The following is a 15821-nucleotide window of genomic DNA, read 5'->3' on the forward strand; positions in this document are numbered from 1 at the left end:
CTAAATTGCTCGTGGTTTGACGGCACCAAGCTGACAAAATGGGTCACAAAAGAATCATTTGACGCTAATGCGGAGAGAAGACGGAAATGGCAGGGGGTTATGGAATCCCGAGACTGCGAAATGCTAAATGGAATGACGAAAAGTGATAATCCACCCAAGTCGACCTGGCATTGTGGACTTACGCATAAAACCTTGGACTATATATGGATCTCAAACAATGTGTGGCCCGACATTGAAGATCTTCAAATTGAAAGGTGTTCTACTAGTGACCACGATCCCTTGCATTTAACTTGGAGGTGTGACAAATATACGCCTGAGGAAACGTATGAGACCGCCGTCACAATCAATCACGGTGGGAATGGATTAAGTATCAATGCAGATCAACTAACTAAGTTCTCCCGAAACTTTAGGATGGAAAACTTGTCTCCAAGAAGCAAAATAAATTTTGCACCATTGTTATCAGAATTTCACCTCAAAAATGAACCAGGAACCAAACTGACTAAAGAACGGAAACATGTCTTTAGCTGTACAGTGCACAATGAAAAAAAGATTCTACGCAAGGACATAAGACAGCTCATGAGACAACAAGGACATAACGTAGAATCAAAAATTTAAAAAAAGGAAGTTGAAATACAGAAATTGGTTGAAGTCCTTTGTCTTGTTGAGGGATCAGGAAAGAGGAGAACAAATGCTAAAGTTGATCCTGAATCATAACTCAAGAGAAACTTGGAAGATCTTAAACCAAGGTTCCCTAAATCAAGACTTGATGCAGTCAAATGGAATATCGAGGATGAAATGGGAAGAACACTTTGACAAAGTATTCGGATCCACACCATCGAGTGCATTTGTTCAGTCAGCGGAATGCAGTGAATCTTGGGATGTCATCGAGAACACTGAAGATATTGCAGCCATAATTCTCCATCTAAAAAATTCAAGAGCGGCAGGGCCTGACGGCATAACAAACATCATGCTAAAGGAAAAAAAAGATAGTTGGTCCTGCTTCATTGCGTATCTGTTTGAACTAATTGCAACAGTGAAAGAAGTTCCGGACTCATGGCGAACAGCGGTTGTAGTACCAGTGTTTAAGAAGGGCAATCCCTATTGGCAAATTCTTCGCAACTTGCTTACAGCTTAAAATAACGAGATGGGCCAATAATGTGGATCTGTTGGATTGCAGACAAACAGGTTTTACCAAAGGTGTGGGGACTGAGGTAAACCTTCTAATACTGAACCTGCTAAAACTGGAGACGATAAAGAAAAAATCAAAGCTTTTTCTGGCATTCATTGATATGCGTCAAGCTTTTGACTCAATAAACCGAGCCAAATTATGGGAAAAGCTGGTTAAGTGGAAATGTCCATCATCGTTATTCCATCCAGTGATAGCCTTGCATTCAAATACCACAATGCGCGTACGCATGAATGCCCTGGGTGAGTTATCAAACAAAATACCCACAAATAGAGGTGTGAAACAGGGCTGCATTGGCAGCCCTACTGTTTAAATTATACATCTCTGACATTTCAATTGCACTTAAAGATGTCTTATGTTTTCCGCCAAAGATGAATGGGCAACACCTGAGTTGGGCCATCTACGCTGATGACATCGTGTTAGTGGAACTCACACAAATCGGTCTACAACGGCTCCTGATTAGATTTCAAGAGTACTGTGATGACAATGAGCTAACAATAAATGAAAAAAAACTAAGATTCTGACTGTTGGCAAGTGCTAACCAAGAAAGACCGTTCATTCAAGTGGTCCATTGGTCAGGAGAACATAGGAATAGTTTCCTCGATACGATATTTAGGAATTCTCTTCTGTTGCAAGACCTTCCTTTTTGCTTAGATAATAACTTTGCATTGTGCTTACAAGAGATAAGAGAAGCTGATTGGTTGCTCAATCTAAAAAATCGCATGGACGGCTTTGGATTGCAGGGAGCCCGCATACATGCGGATTATGGTAAATTTACATCAACACCAGTGTTGATATTTTACAAACAGAAAGTCGTAGCAGCGTTTACCTTCGGGTCAGAAGCAGGTTGGAACCTGATCTCACTCTGCTGGGACACCCTTGAGGGGAAGTTTTGGAGACGTGTCTTCAAGCTCCCATCATATGTCTCAATAAAAGCTATTAGACATGAACTTGGTCTTTATTCTTTATATACTACGGTGCTATGGAGATCAATTACAACTGTTAGGAAAATACATCTAAATGAACCTGTACCTGCATATAGAATCCTGTCAGCAACTACGCAAGGACCACAAGAAGGACTGCTGAGAAGTTGGGTCAATAAAATTAAAATAATTGTTGACGCCGCTGACATTAAGTGGGAAATGGTGATGGCTACACCACAACTAGCTAAAAAAAAACTACGCCAGTGGAGTTGGATACAGCACTCAGCAAATCGGGCAGACATGAATACTTCATTGGTTTTAAGGACAGCGGCAAACAGTTTAGATAATCTACCAAAATATCTAAAGCAATTTCCGTCCAGATACCATTGTAACAAATTCTTGAGATTACGCTTAAATGTTTACCAGACAAAGGATGTGCTCTGGACCAGACATGATATGAATACGACGGACAATATCTGCATATTCTGTCTGGCCTCTGAAGAAACCTTGAAACATGTAATAACAGAATATGAGGAGCTAGTAAGTGAGCGATCCTTGCTTTTAGGCCAATATGCTCCTCTCAATGGGAATTCTGATGAATGGTGGTTCAAGATGCTATCCAGCAAAATGTCCATCTAACTTGTCCGGTGATTCATTTTCTGGATTTTTTTTTTCCGGAGGATGTAACGACGTGCGAATCCGCCGCAACATGAAGCAAAACGTAGATGGTTGGGCTTCCGTCTTGGTTTTCTGTTTTTGTGGATCTTATTGCTGTGTTCTGTTTTGTTTTGTCTTGTAATAAAAAGTTTGATTAAACAAAAAAATTACAATAAAAAAAAATAAAAGACATCCAACTCTCCCAGTTTCCTGCCCAAAATCAAAAAAATATTTGCGTTAGTCTGAAGACTACATTTTTAGTATTTGTAGGCACCTGTATGAGGTCAATAATTCCCAAATTAAGAAAGGTGATCATTGAGCTGTGAACCAGCTCAAATCTCTGCTGTTCTCTCATCAGAATATTACAGTTAGAACCATCTACCATATTCAGTGAGTGTCTAGTAGTTTGTCTTGCTTGAACCACATACCTGGAGTATCACAGGAGTCCACGTTGGTAGCCTTGTTCTCTTCTCTTTGCCATGTGTAGTATGGTGTGTGTGAGAAGCCTGAAGGTGTCTCACACACACCATGATACACATATTCACACTGGGTACCATTCAGGGACAACTATATGCAATGCAAGTCCTCAACATCGTTTACTCCACAGCCCAAACACTCACAAGTGGACCTGTGTAACAGAACAAAAGGGGATCACATCATCACTTTAAACCAGGTAACGAACAGTGACCACAACCTAAAAACTTGCAGTAGGTCTCTTGATCACCAGAAATAGGAGGCCAATGTCCCATCACACATCCAGCAGTGTAGTGAAGGGCAAGGGAGGGTTGTTCACTTCGAGATGCAGGAAAGGGATACGCCGGCACAAAAACACAGACCCAACTGGGGGACAGTCATGAGAAGATGCCCTTGGAGTAGTAGCTGTCTATTGTTCTCCACCTGTCCAAAGCAAACACAACCACCCAAGCAAAGCATGCAGTAATGATGAAGGAAATATCCACAGCACAGGAGGCCCACTCATACCGGAGCAGCCACCAAGAACAGTCATAAGGCAATCAACACACTCAACTGAAAAATCAAAAGTCCATTATGTGAACTGTTGTCACCCCTAAATCAGAGCATATTTTCGTAGCTGACTATGCAACTATCTAATTCTATAGCTAACTACCAGAATAAAATCAGTGGAATTAACTGTATACCAACTTTGCATTCGTAATTGATACCCACACCCCAAAAGAAGATGAATGCTTGAATAACTGGCTAACTAGCCTGCCACTAGCTTGTATAAATCATTGTGCCGGAGTTTGAAACAACCATATGCCCTCCACGGCTCCCTTGCCCCCCCTCTTGTCTCCTCCTTGGCTACCTTACCCTCTCCTCCTTCCTCTTTTGTCCCCCCCCCTCAGACTTCTTCTACACCTCTGCAGGGCGTACCTCTGGTTGTACCCCTCCTCTGAACTTGTTCAAGAACGGCAACCTTCTCCATATTGCCACTCTAAACTCTTGCTCAGCCGTCAAACACTCCTCTGACATCTGCCACCTCCTTGAAGAACTCTACCTCGATGTCCTCGGTCTCACCGAGACATGATTCACGGCCAACTCAGTCACAAGCTTTGACACTCTCCTCCCTGATGGCTACAAGATACTCTCCACGCCCAGGTCCAACTGTTCCGAAGGGAGTGTCGCCCTGATCTTCCCCAAGTGGATCCCTGCCCCTGCCATTCCTGTACTGGCCTACTCTTCTTTCGAATGTTTCGTCTGCAGGATCTCTCTCTCTCTCCTAGCCATTCCCTTACTGTGGCTACCATCAATCGGCCACCTGGTCAGATCTCCTCCTTCCTCTCTGAGTGTGCAGACCTCTTCTCTTCCCTCCTGGTCTTGACCACTCAGATCCTCCTTCGTGGAGACTTTAACATCCACCTGGATGCTTCCTGTCATTCCTCTGGACTCTTCTGCGACCTCTGCAACTCTCTCTCACTCTTTATTCTTCCCTCTGGCCCGTCTCACTCTGCAGGGCACACTCTTGATGTTCTGATCTCTACAGACCTTCCCCTTTCTATCCCTCTCACCACTCCTGTCTCCTGGAGTGACCACTTTTTCCTTTCCTCTCAGCTCACTCTCTCCACCCCTCAGGCCACACTAACTCCAGCACTGTCACCTACCTTCTCGGTTATCCAACCCATTAAGTGTGTGTCAGTTGAGGCTTTCGCCACCACTTTCTCGCCCCCACATCCCCCTTTGGCTGACTCACACCCTGACACAGCCCTCTCCATGCTCCACTCTGCTATATCTGATACTCTCAGTGCTCTTGGCCCTGTCATGAGGATCGGCTTGAAGCCCAAATCCAAGTGCAACTCCTGGTACGACCCAGACCTTGCCACCCTTAAACACAAGTGCAGGGTGGCTGAGAGGAAATGGCGTGCTTCCTGCTCATCCTCTGACAAACTGGCCTGCCGACCTCCTCCAAAGGCAATACCGGCTCTCTGTCCGCATCAAGAAGAGACCCCACGTACAAGTCTGCGTCTCTGCAGCATCTAACAACTCGGCCGAACTCTTTAAAATCTGCAAGGAGCTGTCCAATCCTGCTGAGGTCTCTACCTCTCCTGTGCCCTCCCAGGCCCTCTGCACGGCCCTGGCTTCTCATTTCATCTCTAAAACTCAGGACATCTAGTCCTCTCTCTCTTCCTCTCCCCCTGCCACCTCTCCTCCCTCCTTCTCTGCCTTTCCCCTGTTCTCCCCAGATGAGCTTTCTAGACAAGTCCGATCTATGAAAGTCTCGTCAAAACAGGTTCACCCCTGTTTCTCCAAAACCATCAAAGACCAAATTGACACCCTGGCACCTGCCCTGGCTGACCTCTGCAATCACTCCATCGCCACTGGAGTTTTCCCTTCCCCCCTAGAGCCCTCCCTTGTGTACCCTCTTCTTATGAAACCCTCTGCTGACCCGTCCTCCCCGGCTAACTATCGCCCAATCTCCATCACTCCTTTCCTGGGTAAACTCCTGGAAAAGCTGGCCATCGCCCACCTTAATCTTCACACTGAATCTGTTGGCTGTCTCCATGACCATCAGTCTGGCTTCAGAGCTGCCAGAAGCATGGAAACTGCTCTCCTGAACATCCGTGAAGACCTGCTCTCCAACCTCGATTTCAACAGCCCCTGTGTCCTCATCTTACTTGATTTCTCTTCTGCCTTTGACACGTTCAACCATGCCATACTGCTCAACCGCCTCTGTGATAATCTGGGTATCACCGATCAGGCCCTGACCTAGCTGACCTCTTTCCTCTCCGATTGACCCTCCCATGTCGAACTTGGGTCCTTCCTCTCCTCTCCTCTATCTCTATATCTATTTGTGGTGTTCCCCAGGGGTCTAGCCTCTCTTCCTGACTGTTCAACCAATACCTGGCACTTCTTGCTCACTGCATTGCCACTCTCTGCCCCAACTTTCAGTGCTATGCGGATGACACGTAACTCATTTTCAGGCTCCCTTGTGCCACTTCTTCTCCTTCACTCATCTCTGTCTGTCTGCTATCCAGGAGAGGTGTGCCGCCAATGATCTCTGCCTTAATGCCAGTAAGACCTAGATTCTGCTCATGGGCACACCTGCTCCCTCCTTTCCTGACACTCTCTGGCCGGCCTCTCTTGGCCCTCTTCCTGCTTCCATCTGTGAGCCTAAAAACCTTGAGGTCATCTTTGACTCCACATTCTCCTTCTCTCTTCACATCTCTGACGTCTCTAAGAAGTCAAACTACCAGCTGCACCTCCCAGAGGTATTCTTTCTTTCCTCTCCTTCCCCCAGAAGCTCACCTTCTCCAGAGCTCTGGTTCTCTCTAGGTTGGACTACTGCAACAGCCTCTTTCTAAATCTGCCTACTTCTACTCTCCGCCCTCTGATACTCATCCAGAACAGGACTGCAAGACGTGTCCTTGGCCCAAGCCCAGGGATCGTATCTCTCCAGCACTGAAATCTCTGCACTGGCTCCCAGTGGCTGTGAGGATTAAGTTCAAAACCCTCTGCATTGTCCAAAAGGCCTTCTGGGTCTGGGGCCACAATACCTTCAACTCTCTCTTCCTAAATATCTTCCTTCTCAAGCTCTTCGCTCATCCGCCTCCAACTCCCTCAGGGTCAGTCGCTTCTCCAAGCAACACGTTGGTGGTAGATCTCTTTATTCGGCTGGTGCCTCCCTTTGGAACAGCCTCTCTGCGTCCCTGAAACTTGAGGAGAACCATCTCTGGTTCCGGGAGCACCTCAAAACCTTCCTCTCTGCTTCTGCTTTCACTCCTCCTCTCCCCTGCTGAACTCCTGGTTGAAACTGTAACTGCATTGATCACCTGGCTACCCTCTGATCTCGGGGCCACATCCCCTCCCCCGGCAGTTGCACACCTGCACTGCCTCCCTGGCAACCCCTGCACTTGGAGACTGTTTTCTATATACCTCCAGTCCCTACCAGCACGTGACACCTGCTGTCTGCACTTAGCCTTGCACTTGCCACCAGCTGGCCCCACTTTCACTTTTGTTTTTATTTATTCTATTTATTTTAACGTCGATCCCATGTACTGCACTGCCCCATCCCCCTTCCCCTCTGCACTTTGCCCCATCCCCCTTCCGCTGCACTTGGGTGATCTCAATGTCACCTGGCCTAGTGAGATTGTTGTCTCTGTCTTCCCTCTGTTCCCCCTCTCTTGCCTCATCGCGCCTTGAAACACTTGTGTATAGGCACGTTATAAATGCCATATCATATCATATTAAAACACAATAGAGTAGGATGCATATTTAGAAGGGCAAAATGGTAATGGCCACAACATACATATCAGCCAGGAAACATGGACAACTGTCCTAAAAAGAAGGTTCTTAATCACACTGATTTTAAGAGAATCCCAACAAGGAGTAGCAGCATTCGCATGTGTCACACATGACCATAAACGCCCCTTCAGAACCTAAGTAGATGAATAACCTAAGCTAGCTACTAAATGTCATGCCTGCGCCATGGGCGCACACATTGGCGACCATTATGGACTAGTTGTTATTCATTTATCTACAGAAAACTCTTGGAACAACCCCTATTCACTTTTTGGACTTTATTTCCCATTTGCGAGACTTTGGTGCTTTTTAATTTTACCCAACAAACTACACTTACCACAATGAACTTTGCTATAACTATCTATCTCTGGCCATTTCAATTTGTCATCATCGGAACTACAATCCCCAGAAGCCCTAGAGATCAGCGCTGCTTCCACCAGCTCAGGAACAGAGAGGGAGGAGGCAGATTGTATTCAGGTGTGCTGATCCAGGTGCGGCCAATTAGCGTGCCTCTGTACTGGGCAGGGCGGTATAAAGGCTGCTGCCTGCAGGGGCTCAGTCTCTTGCATTAAGAGTCCTCCCAGCACCTTTTTGCTTCGAATTACGACTTTTTGTATGCTGTTCCTGCTTACTCCTGCTTTTGATCCAGTGCCATTCCGGGCTCCTGCCTTGCAGCCGATCATGGTCTGCTTCCTTCTACCTTCCGCCCTTGTCTTCCAGGCTCCTGCCTTGCAGCCGATCACGCTCCACTGCCTTCTACCTACAGCCTTCGTCCGCTGGGCTTTCAGCCTAGCCTACTTCAGTCCTCTGCAGCCTTCTACAGTCATCGGTCCTGCTCCTCTGGGCTCACTCCTTGCTGCCCGGCCCTTCTGGCTCCTTGCTGTGCAGCCTGCTTCACTCCGCTGCCAACAGCCCTTGTCCTCTGGGCTTCCTGCCTTGCAGCCGATCACGCTCCGCTGCTTTCTACCCACAGCCTTTGTCCGCTGGGCTTCCAGCCTAGCAGCCCACTACAGTCCTCTGCAGCCTTCTACAGTCAGCGGCCCTGCTCCTTTGGGCTCACTCCTTGCTGCCCGGCCCTTCTGGGCTCCTTGCCGTGCAGCCTGCTTCACTCCGCTGCCCTAAGCCCTTCCCTCTGGGCAACCCCTTCCTTACAGCCCTGCTCCTTTGGGCTTGCTCTTTGCTGTCCTGCTCCTCCGAGCTCTCTACCTTGCACCCTACAGTCCTCTGCAATCCTCAACAGTTTATCTGCATGTATTACTTTCAGTTATTGCAGCCCCCCTGTTTTCTGACAGCTGCTCCCTTGCTTTCTTCTTTGTTTTCAACCCTCTGTTCTTTATCCCTGTCCAATTCAGTTATACTGATTTCCCTTCATTTCCTTCTGCTAGTTTGCTCATCGACTTCCTTTTTCCAGGATTTGTCTGTTACTGTCTTCTCTTGTATCGTTTGTAGACCCCTTTGTACATGGCTTGTCTGTTGGTTTCCGGCAGGCAACCTCTGCCCCTTCCCTTGTCTCGTTTCTGTGTTACAGACACCCACAGCGGTTGTTCCCAGCCATGAGCAAACAGCGTGGGCCTCTGTTATAGCAATCTGTGCAGAAGGCTGGAGTTTTTCCTAAGGTCCGTGGAACACTCTTTCCCATATCTGCGTACACCCCAAGAGGGAATCCAGTCTGTTGTACCTTTATTTCCTTGCTACACTTGCCTACTCTTTGTTCTCTTTTACTTTCAGCTGTGTGTGTACTTATCTGTCCACCTTACTTCGGCACAACCACCCAAACCCTACCTGGGTGCCCTGTGCCACTCTTAACAGAGTGCCATCCTTGATGCTAAAGGCTAATGAATGTACAAGCACTTCCTCCCAATAGAGTCCTCAAGACACACAGAAATCAAAATGCCCAGACATCCAAACCAAAGTACCACAAAGGGAGACGCAGTCCGGCACACCTCTTTTTGATGTGTGAGATGACGCTATCCAAGCAATATCACAGTCCTGCTCACAGCAGCAGACAAACATTTTCGTAGTCCTTACACAGCTGCCAGGATGTAGGCCATCAGGAGGACATTGAAAATGACTCATAAATATCTGAAACAAGATTCCACACAAGAGATTTTCTAGCCCGCTGCTTCCCCTTGGAGTAGGGAACACAGTGTAAGGGAGCACCCTCAAAGAATGTCTGTTGGCAACAAGGCCCACATCGGAAGACTTGTTGTTTTAGTCCCCAGGCACTGCAGCGGAAAGTGCTGCCGCACTATACCAGACGCGTGGCTCCACACCACCACAAGGTAGAACACTGATTAAAATGCCATGGTCTCATACATACTTATCCCACATGAATCCAGAGCCTGGAAGTAATACACATCACATAAAATGTTCCTAATGTCCAGTAGGCAAATCATTAAACATCAACACAAAGCCCATTAAGTGCTAAACAGCACATTACAGGACTCGCTTGAACATGAAGCATCTTGTATTTCAAATCAGCATCACAAATAGCGAAAGGATGAAGCCAGGAAGGCTGAGGCACAAAATGCAGGATCCTCTTGCATCATCATATGCAGAGCACAGCAGCAGCTTCCATGTGGATGGACGGAGAGCTTGTGGGGGTGGTGGGTGTGCCCTTCTGGCTCTGCCTTTTTTCTGGATCTACATATCATCCATGTTGAATTCAGGATATGTCCTTAAAATTGGAATCGGGCGGGAAGCCAGCACATAGAAAAGAGGTAGGTTTATTTTACATATTTTACAGCTTTCAGTTCCATGCAAATGAAGATGAATACCAGGGAGCACAGCCACCGGTCCATCCTTAGACATACAAATGGAGATCCAAGTGACCATCTTGGAATCGCACACGCATCACACTTGCCCGGTATTACCCAAATTGACCTTTTACAATTGACCTTCTGTCCGAATTGACCTAATTATAGTGGTCCTAATTGGCCTTCTGCACAATTGACCTTTATATTATTTTAGGTATGTTATACTTGTGTTGGGTTGGTTTTTGATTATAAATAATATAAGTAGATTGGGTGGGAGGTTGCGTTTTTTTTTTGGGTTGGGTGAGGGCTTGGGGTCCCCCCCCGCATATATGTCCTAATTGACCTTTTAAATTAGGTCAATTCTCCCGAGGTCAATTGTGAAAAGATCAATTAGTATACATCCCACTTGCCCAACATTCCGTGAGCTACTGCTCACCTACAGGCACCAACGTTATGCAACCATGCACGGAAGACCAGCAGGACAAACACACCGGGCAACTCATTCATGCATATCACTCATCTCAACGCCCAACACATAACTACAGGGCTGGGTCTGACTTCAATGGTATCACCTGCCAAAGAATGTTAATTTCAGAAGGTACAAAATATCTGCCGGCCTTACATTTTCAACTGAAGAAGATTAGCAGCGGTGTCTCTTTGGGGAAATAGTAGGGCCTGGGTGCACAAAAGTGGGTGGGTCTACAATTTTTGGGGGTAAATAAGAAGCCTTACATTTTGTGCAGTGTTACTATACATTGCTTGTGTCTTGATAGTGCAGTTACGATATGCTTCTCTCATGTGCTATGCTGTCACCTATGATCTGAGGCTTGAATAAGGAGAAGCAGGTGTTGTATGCATAATACTGGCTTGAGGCAGGCGAGGCCCTGGAAAACATGCAGTTCACATGCAAGACATCCAGCACATTTGATGGAAAAGAGGGAACCTGCGTGGTAAACCACAACTGAATCACCTCTTGAAAGTCTGTCTTGGGGTAGCTCCAAGAATTCCTGTACCCTACATTAATCTTTAAAGGGATAATGGACACAGCCTTCTTCAAGACCCACATTGAATGCAGGGGGTGGAATACATTTTCAAATCTCGTCTTGCATTTGGGTTAAGCAGTGTACAGCCTAACCACTGAAAAGTGAGTTTAACTGTCTGCCATACGTCTCTGTACCTGGCCTATGTGGTGAAGCAAGTTGGGTGTTCTTAAGACTCTTCTTCGTTTGATGCTATTAGTTGAGTAAGGGAATAGAGCTAGAAGCTGGAGATGAAGCAGAAGAGTAGAGGTCCTCTGTCATCAAGATCTATGTTAACGTTTTGACATGTGGACATTGATGGAGGATCTGATGCACACTGCCAAAAGCCTTCGTAGGGTGCTGCTCTTGTGTCTTGAGGCAAAGGGAACTTTTGTCGAACCAAGAGAAAAGTCTGTTTTTTTTCCCAAGCTTTTCAAATAGTTGAGGAATCTGATTAGAAGGATTTGGGCCATCGAGAAGAGAGGGAGGAAAGGAGGTAAAAGATAGCGTGTAATTTTCATTAGAGAAAACAAAATGATTGTTAAAGTTGCAGACAGGATACCTATTTTTAATTTTGGCTCATGATTGGAGCTATTGGGTATTTGGCCACCTTTAAAAAAGAGCAGAAAGGAAACAAGTGTGTGTGTGTGTGTGTAGAATTAAAATCCTGCTGGTAACTATAGGGGCTCCTTGGGGGGTTGAGGGGGGGGGGGGGGGGGGTGGGGAGGCGGGGTGCTGACATGTATGCTTTTGGCCGGGCAGGTGGGGATTGTGGGTGGGGGTAGTGTGAATAAGGGCTCTGGGGTGAAAACCTCTGATGTGCTTAAAATGCTGCATTTTGAAGTCCACTTCAGGATGGCCAAAACGGGCAGTCTTTTGGAGCAGCAGCCTCTAGTGGGCCGGATTAAGACCTACAACCACTCCTTTGCACTTTAGCACCACCTAGTGAGGGAAACATACATGAACAGAGAGAGGAATACAATTGCGGAGGCAGATAAAGTTCGAAGATGGCCTTAGACTCCTTAGTTTTGACTCACAGGTATTGCCTTAGTGCCACCATTAAGTCTGGCTCATAGGTGGTGCTTTAACAATCCTTAGTGAAACTGCACCAGTTGTTGCAGCCTATAGATGGCACTTCAGCGCCACACACTGATGCCACGCAGTTTTGGTTCATAGGTAGCACTTTAGTTTCACGCTGAGCTTTGGCACATGGGAGATTTTTCCGTCTCCACTTAATGATGCTGCATAGTTTTTGATTATGTGTCGCTCTTTATGACCAACAGAATCAACAAGAGAATCTCAAACCGACCCACCAGAACGACGAATGCCTACACATTAGTGGTGCCCAGATATAAAAAGAGCACAGCGGGCGGCTCCAGCTTCCCGGTCATAGCTGCTCAAACCTGGAACAGACTCCCCCTTGACCTCAGAATGGACCAACCCTACACTAGCTTCAGGCGGAAAGTCCTCACCTGGATTCGCTCTTTCGACACTTAGCCTGACCACCTTACCAACACGTATTCTAGAGACTGCGGATGAGCATAACTAGATTACTGGTCGCCAGACAACCTACTCTATCTACATTTCAGTATTTTCTGTACTGCCTGTATATGCTTCCTCTCATCTGTACAACCATTTCTTTTTTTTTGTATTGTAACTAAGTTCTCAAGTATCCTTGTACTGCCTGCGCCCAGTTACCCTTGCGGGTTTGGTCTTCTGCGCTATACCAAATAAATAAACAAACAAACAAACAAACAAACGATCATTCATTTTGGCCCCTTGGTGGTGCTTTAGATCTACTCGGAGGTTTTTCAGGATATGGTTATAGATAGGTTGGCTGTGTCATGGAAACACATCAGGGAGGCGGGTAGAGTTGGGCCTGGCAGTGATGTTGCATTCCTCCTTGTGGCGGTGCTCGTTCCGCCATACAGTTTAATTCAGTGAGGAGAAGACTGTTTTTCTTTGCCATTGTTTGTTAGATATAAGGGTGGGAACTTGATTGGACACGACTTCAGAAACAAAGATACGCAAAGAACAGGAATGTAAATGTAGAGAATATCATTCAGACCCTCTGGCTTATAGCGATTCTGCAATACCGCAAAATGTCCGTGAAAAACTGCAGTTTTTGCAAAAACACCCACAAAAATGTTTTTGCAAAAAAAAATACAAAAAATAGTCAAGGGCCCAGTTTCTCAACTCTTTTTTTGGACTCAAGAAATGAAATGCGTATGCACATCTCATCACTTGAGCAAAAAAAAGAGCAGTCCGATCCACAAAGGACATCTGAATGGACGCTTCTTATATGCGCCCATTCAGATGTCTTTTTTAACCCCTTTGCGCAAATCAGTGGGAGTTTCTGCGCATTTAAAAACGCATCCCAAATTGACAAGCAAGATGAGCTTTTAAATGTGCAGAAATTGTAGGCCACCATATGCGCCCACTTTAAATACGTGCACAAGGGCTGCCACTGCTTTGCAGGGTCTTTACTGACTCCACTGACCCATGCAAAACTTTAAAAAAAAATCATTTTTAAGTGGGGCAGCTGCTGTCTCACTTGCATTTCTGTACCCCAAGTGGGATAGAAATGTGTTTTTATGGGTTGCATTTTACAGTGGCAGGACCCTTAAGGGCCAGTCACAGTGAAATGCACGGGGAGCCTGTAGACCATTGTCTGTAGACCATTGTCGGGAGAGCGCTTCCAATACAAATGTATTCAAGGCGGCTGGCCAGCGCATCACTTGCGCTACAGCTCAGCCCCATGGAAATGTGCAGATCACCGTTGAGATTAAGGTGGCCTGCTCATTTCCAAAAATGAGTTATCTAAAAACTGCTCTATTTTTAGATGCCCCATTTTTTGAGGCCAAAATGTACAGATTTCTTCAAAAATTGAAAAATGGTCACAATATGTGAAAGGAGTGAGAGGGTGAGTGATGGGTGAGCTGTGGCGTCGTAGGAAAGAAAGCAAAGGGAGAGCAGTGGGTCAGAGGGGGAAGCGGTGGGCAAGAGAGCAGAGCGTATGCAGTGGGGTGGTGGGCCAGAAATTGGAGACAGAGCGGAGGTACAGAAAGTGGAAGCAATGTGGGCTCAGGGGTAGTAGTGGGCCAAAAGCAGAGAGGGGTTGGCCGGAAAGGGGCAGTAAACTGCAGATTGGGAGAAAGGATGAGGAAAGAGTGTGACAGAATGGGAGAAAGGATGAAAGATGCAGACGTAGCATGCAGGAATGAAAGACTGTATACTGCGGGAGGAATTGGCGAGCGTACAGTGTGAGTTGGGAGTATGATTTGGCGTTTGGCAGGGACTAGAGAGCGCAAATTGTGACTTGGCAGTGCAAGTATGACTGAGCGTGAGGTTCAAAAACACAAGTTGTGATGGGGAATTGGTGAGACGTGTGAGGTGTGTTGGGTGAGAGAGGTGTGTGGGTGTTTGCAGGATTGGGGAACATAGAAGGGGAATATTGTCAGAATTGCAAATGATAAAGATTAATAACATTAATAATATTAAATAGGCGCCCTCTCCCCCCCACCGAACATTCCTTAATTGCACTGTTAAGCAAAACTATGATAATTGCTGTTGATGTACTGTGTTGTGTATCTGCCATTACTTCTTGCCAATAAAGAAAAGTTTTTTTAAAAAAATAATATTAAATAGGCATGCCCATTAAACCAAAAAACATAGCCAAAACAAGCACTGTTCTGCCAAGCCAGAGACATCTAGGACTGTTCCTATTTTGATACAAAAGATACATGTATTGACACCCTGGTTCTCTTGTAGCCTTGCACACGGCCTCTTTCCTGCAATGTACCAATCTTGCACTCTCCAGTCAATAAAAATTGTGCTGCAAAAATGCCGCCATAAATAAAGGTTTGTGCTGCAAAATTTGCCATTTCATGCCGCAAAATCCTGGAGAGTCTGATTATTGGGTGAAATAAGTAAGAACAAAAATCATCAAAGTGTGTCTTCTCACCATTTGCTTGCATGACCCCCCATCCACTAACATGGCAGCGGGTCATGGCAGTGATGTTCATGGACTCCTTTGGGATACAGGCAGGCTGGATATAACTGCTGAATTCCACAGCGGCTTTCAGCCGGACCAGTGCGATGTCGTTTGTCTCCGATTCCTTGTCATATTGCTCATGCACAATGATTTCCGCTGGCTCACGCACCTCCACCCCCGTTTCTAGTTTCGAAAGTCGATTGGCTCCAAACACAAACCTCCAATTGTACATGTTTCTGTAGGTGATAGAAGAGAGGCAAGGGTCACAGAAATGTCACTGACACTGCTTATACAGTCACAGGTAGGCAACAGTCCCTAAGTTGAGGGGCCAAAGACAGGTGAATGCTCTAGTGTGCATGGACAACATGGAAACGGGTTAAAGGACATGTCAAGAGGCGAGCATCTTATGGAAGTAAGGGCTACACGGCCATCAGTATGGGGCACAAGGTGGATTGCACCCTGTGGAGGTGGATTGCACTCTGTGGAAGCTCTATGGAAGCAAGGGACGCAAACAAACAGCATGGAGCACAG

The 15821-nt window shown here is 46.3% G+C and overlaps 1 protein-coding gene across 2 annotated transcripts in view; it reads right to left on the bottom strand.

The window, feature by feature from the left end:
- The window catches only part of LOC138514168 (uncharacterized), a 184868-nt gene that overhangs the window by 97608 nt on the left and 71439 nt on the right, over window positions 1-15821 (bottom strand). For both annotated transcript variants that reach the window (XM_069629475.1, XM_069629474.1), the window contains exon 3: window positions 15261-15526. In XM_069629475.1, the coding sequence (XP_069485576.1) occupies window positions 15261-15522 (262 nt within the window). In that variant the 5' untranslated portion in view covers window positions 15523-15526. The remainder of the gene's footprint in view (window positions 1-15260; window positions 15527-15821) is intronic.

Source organism: Ambystoma mexicanum, chromosome 12, assembly GCF_040938575.1.
Source record: "Ambystoma mexicanum isolate Mex_15411 chromosome 12, UKY_AmexF1_1, whole genome shotgun sequence".
NCBI classification, from domain to species: Eukaryota; Metazoa; Chordata; class Amphibia; order Caudata; family Ambystomatidae; genus Ambystoma; species Ambystoma mexicanum.